General features: G+C 40.5%; 1 protein-coding gene across 1 annotated transcript in view; it reads right to left on the reverse strand.

The window, feature by feature from the left end:
* Positions 1–2,979, reverse strand: part of LOC134195390 (transmembrane 9 superfamily member 1-like) — a 9,176-nt gene extending 6,197 nt beyond the window's left edge. The window contains exons 1-5 of the mRNA XM_062664410.1: positions 2,883–2,979; positions 2,689–2,778; positions 529–610; positions 363–470; positions 1–18 (exon numbers count right to left, since the gene is read on the reverse strand). The exon at positions 1–18 is cut by the window's left edge and continues 101 nt beyond it. Coding sequence (XP_062520394.1) covers positions 1–18; positions 363–470; positions 529–610; positions 2,689–2,778; positions 2,883–2,969 — 385 coding nt within the window. The 5' untranslated portion in view covers positions 2,970–2,979. The remainder of the gene's footprint in view (positions 19–362; positions 471–528; positions 611–2,688; positions 2,779–2,882) is intronic.
* Positions 2,980–5,540: the final 2,561 nt, after the last annotated feature.

Consider the following 5,540-nt stretch of genomic DNA (forward strand, 5'->3'; position numbering starts at 1 on the left):
CTCTCATAGAAAGGTCATCTGTGTTATAAATGTGAGTTAATTTATTGGATCATGAAGTGTGCACAACACATGCATGCATGCACATACGTGCGTGCGCACACACACGGCAGAAAGGGTTTGGCTACATGAGACTACATGCGTGCATGCACGCACGCACACACACATGCATGCATGTGCACACACACACACACACACACACACACATGCACACATGCGCACGCACACACACACACACACACACACACACACACACACACACACACACACACACACACACACACAAGACGTGACCCCAACCAACACAAGTAACCATCTACAACAGATTGTCACCAACATTACTGAACAAAAAACAAACATCATACCAGCTACAAATTCAAAGTAATAAAGTTCTTCAACTGCATTCGCAATCTGCCTGATATCCATTGCTTTCAACACAACATTACAAAGCACCCTGGCACTATCAACATTTTCTACACACAAAATTTGCACAATCCAATACACAAACTAGACGACAACAACACAACACACCTTTAAATTTGATGTCATACATTGACTTCGCCATGCGATCTCCATCAAGGACTTCTCCTAGGGTAAGACTTTTATGCTCCACCTAGTACACGATGACAGTTTCTTAGACACACAGAATGTTTTTCAATACATTAAGATGGTTGTAAACTGCACTCATAATTTACTAAAATCAAACTTAACGACACCAACATGTTAACCATACACGTTAATCACACACAAATGCTTTGTAAACTTCTATTAACATTATTTCCCTCATTAGATCACAGTAGTGTCACTGGACCTAAATTTGGAGAGGCCAGCTGCTGGGGTTTAATTACAGGGTAACTGACATGCAAAAATCAAAAATATTTTATTGAGTTTTTTTGTTAGTTCTTAATATCCGTATGCCCCCAAATTAAAATAACTTTTAAAGTTACATTCCTGAAGATATGGAGGCGTAAACTTGCTTCTGGTTGTTTATATCCGGTATAGTAGACATACCAGCTGTGACGTATTAGCAGGAATGGAAGTGGCTATAGCTCGTGCAGGCAACACAAAGTGTCTGATGAGATAGAAAACCTTGAATTGCCTGCTAGCTGCAGTAATGTGCTCAGAATAAAAGTGTGGCTGATTCACTTCTCCAATAATGCCAAGATGTAAAAAAATGGGCAGCACGAGTGAAACAAGCAAGGAATTAGTGGGGTGGATGGGCCAACCGGACGTTCAGACCCGTCTTGTGTGTGCATATTCAGCCGAACGTTTCAAAATGAAGAATAACGTTACTATGAGATTTGAGCTTGACATGTAGCTTTAATTGAACTATTAATATTTGGGGTATACATGCATTAGGAACTAACAAAAAATGTAATCAAATAATTTTGGATTTTTGTCTGTCACTTACCCTCAATTATGATACCTTGTCTAAAGTCCATTCAAAGAATGGAGAGCCCGTGGAAAAAATGTCCATATCTCGGCAAGTATGCCCTCTACGCCGTTCATAAAAATATCATTCGAGAGCCCGTGACTAGATGGAGTCAGATCTCTGGACAAATTAACTCTATTGATTCTGGGTTAGTAGATACAACATGCTTCCAGAAAGAGACTCCTCCCATGCATTACTGACAAAGAATACCGCCAGTAAATGACACCAACGAAACTACTTGTATTAATCATTGTTGTTATTCTCGTCGTCTCCTAGGAGGATCTCTTCACTGTCTGAAGAGTCCGCCACACCTACTACTCTTTCTACCACTTGTTTTACCACGCCGTCTGACGTTCTGTAATGGTTTTCCACTTTTTGGATGACGTGGTCGACACACTTCTTCCATTTTGCCACCGTCACATTTTCAACGCTTTCTGGCCAGTTTGAATGGCAGAAAACTGTTAAACAGGACAGACCCTAACGTACTAAAGTAGATAGATAGTAGGCAGTGAGGGCTGGGTAGCAACCATTGCTCTAATTGCTCAATTAATTGATTGTTAGTATTACAATCCAGGATGATAGCAATATTGTTGTTTCCGCTCTATATGTCTTATGTGGTAACCACATTTCCCACGAGCTCTCCATTCTTTGAATGGACTTTAGTGTCTAACAGGCCACACCTACCTAGCCTCATACCAGACCCTCTCATCGTGCTGTCGTTTTCCTGGTTCCTGGATGACACACGACAATGCTGGAGAGAGTTAACCGTATTAGAGAGTTAAACTCTCCAACATTGTCGTGTCACACAAGAGCCGGGCATGACAGCACAAGAAGAGGATCTGGTACGAAGCTAACACCTACCCCAGGCCTCTTATCTCTATAAGGACGCCACTGTAATGCATGTTAATTTTATATATTAATATTAATTTTATTAATTTCAAATGTTTCCTCATATATTAACATTAATTTTAATTGTTTATAAAACATTAATATTAATTTTATTAATTTTAATTGTTTCCTAATATGTTAATATTAATTCTAAATGTTTCCTAATATAGTAATGTTCTTTTTATTAATTTAATATTTCTTGAAATATTAATATTAATTTTTACATATCTATAAATCGTCACCCCGTTTTGCTAACGCACGCTAGTCTAACTAACTCTAACGCAAAACCTGTACAGCGTGTACACGGAAAGCAACGTCTAGCACATTACATTGCCGTTTAACCCAAACGAGCGCAGACGCGGAACTCTCACCTTGCCTGGTCTGCATACAGGAAGAGAATAATAATGATATGTCTCGTGAGGATTAAAGTAAGGACCGACTTTGTTCACATACACAACAACCTTCACAAAAACGCAAAAATTAGCCCATAAATGGACGCGCTGTGTCTGTCAGTACGAGTAGAAACGATATCTCAACTTGAGGTGCTCGTTCGTAATTGGTATACCTTATCACCGTCTTTGTACGTCGCAGCGTAAAGCCTGCAAACCAAACACAAGACGAGAACAAGAAGATGAAACACGCAATTAGACATTGCACAGCGTAACGCGCGTTAGCAATGGTAAATATTAATGTTCACTATGTCAACACATTTGCCTCGGTATTCCAGACTGCTTTACCACACGTGATGGAAGGAGAGACAAAGCTTGCTAATGACAGTGACGTCACGCTAAGTATAAACAACAGCAACTTTGTCTGGGGCTATCGTACCAAACGTTTAGTGCAATCTAAACTCAACCGCAAGACTAACTGTTATAGTAATTAATTAATTAATAATTGTGTGAGCGTCGGATTAGATCCTGCACGTGACAGGAAGTGAAGCCAGTGTGGTGCAAGAAAGCACGGAAGCGCAAGACGAGAGAGAGATTGGCAAGACAAGGCTGGCAGAGTATAGAGCATCCACTGGTCTAGGTCTCAATTTTCCCTCAATGAATTAAGAGTTTTTGAGAAAGGTCCTGCTGCATCCAAAGAGGCTTAGGTCCAGGACCTATTATGTACAATAATTTATATTTATTTTTACACGTATTTATAGTACGTTTACATTTACCATTGGAGCAAAAAAGTACACTTAAAAATTACCATAATTTTATTCTAAAATTTACCCCCAAACTCTCATTTGTGTGAGTAAATTCACATCTCCAGTCAATCTATGACTAAAACTCTAGGTGTTGTAGGCATGCAGCATTCAAGGCCTATTGTTTACTAGCAAGCATGAATTATGACAAACAGCCATCCCTGGAACAGGCTACAACAAAATAGCCAGAAAACAAAGCGTGAGTGCAAGTCTAGCAAAAATTTCCACCAATGAACGGTATAGATAGAGAGTCAATAAAAGCAGACACTACACTTGTACTAGTAAATAACTAGCATAGTAGGGTTATACACATGAGATTAGGAAAAGCAAACTAAAAAGAAAAGAGTAACGTCATGCACTGTCAGACAGTAGTATGTCAGCAGGACTCTGAGAACATTGGTTTGAACTGTTGCTACATGTAGTCTACCAACAGCTGCTTATCTTGCAGAAAGCAGTGTCTAGTAAGACAAGTGAAGTTTAGAGTACGTGCCTCATCATCACCATTCTCACCATATATATATATATATATATATATATATATATATATATATATATGGTACGAGCAGCACACATTCGCAGTCTGGGTTTGAGACCAGTTGATGAAATTGGTGTGGCTTATAAGCGCAACCATGACGGACACAACTGACGAAAAGTCTCAAACAGCGTCACGTAAACAGCTGGGAGAAACAGCGTGAGGGGTCTAGCTACCTGTATGCTAATGGTAACCTCTCGAGACAGTACTATAGTCTCAGGCGCGGATGTGCCATACAGACTGATTCACACTTAGCACGTAACGTAACGTAACATATTTTATTAATGTAACGTAGCGTACCGTAACATGCCATTTAATTAAGACGGTCTAAAAATGAATTCTTCACATGCTGCGTTTCAGGCAGCTTTGCAAGATGCTACCAAGTGTTGCAAGGTGTCAAGTACCCATGCATCTGTTCCAGAGTTGTGTGCTCTTGCCACAATAATAAATGGCAATATTCGGTCTATACTGTACCCAACTGTAGAGAGGGCAAGAGCATAGTGGCCGTTCTAAGATAGACTGTTTCAAGCACGCAACCATGCATGCCTATAAACAAGTGTGTGTGTGTGTGTGTGTGTGTGTGTGTGTGTGTGTGTGTGTGTGTGTGTGTGTGTGTGTGTGTGTGTGTGTGTGTGTGTGTGTGTGTGTGTGTGTGTGTGCATAGGCAGATCCACAGGAGGTTCAATGAATTCCATTGAATCCCCTTAAGCTGTCGTCAACATCTGATTATCTCAACTGCCAAGGGTAGTACCTACATATGTAGCCACGCACAGTTTGGTACAGTATGGTTTCAGAGGTAACATACCGGTTGGTAGTCGAAGTCTGGACTGCGCAAAAGAAAAAAAAACTGTTTCTATAGAAGCTTTCTTCGGAAGGAAAGAAAGAGCAATAACATTTGCCTGTCCAGCGAAAAACATATAGGCTTAATTAAGCTTGCAGATCAATTCAAATTCTCCAGTATATCTGGAGGAAGTCAGCTCACAGTCACACCCAGGTGCAGGTGATCCTTGTATGTCTTCCAGCAAGATTCGTGACGAAACAGACAATAAATTTCTCGACAGTGAACTTGGTGAGTTTCTTGCAAGACAGACTGGATTCTATGCTCGCGTGTTTACCCATGTCTGCAATGTGTATGAATGTGTACGAGAACCTGAAGGGACATGCAGCTGTATACTTGTACAGTAGACAGCTCAGAGAAGGGTATGTGGCTAGCATTAGTAACATATGATACGTTTAGAGTGGTCTTGCCAAATCATTCACTGGATCACTGGAAATGTGTCACAAAACCCAGCTGCCCCGTCGTGGGTTAGCTGTGGCTTTTGGCTACCTGAGTTGTCAGACTTTACGCACTTGTCTAAAACCCAACAATCTTGAATGTGACCTGGAAAACCTATGAAAGCCCACAGCAACAATCCGCACTCACTGTACAAGGTGTAAGCAACCAAAATATTCGAATTCCAAGGCACATCAATACTTGCAAATTGTCAACTATACATAGT

This window comes from Corticium candelabrum, chromosome 20 (genome assembly GCF_963422355.1).
Source record: "Corticium candelabrum chromosome 20, ooCorCand1.1, whole genome shotgun sequence".
NCBI lineage: Eukaryota > Metazoa > Porifera > Homoscleromorpha > Homosclerophorida > Plakinidae > Corticium > Corticium candelabrum.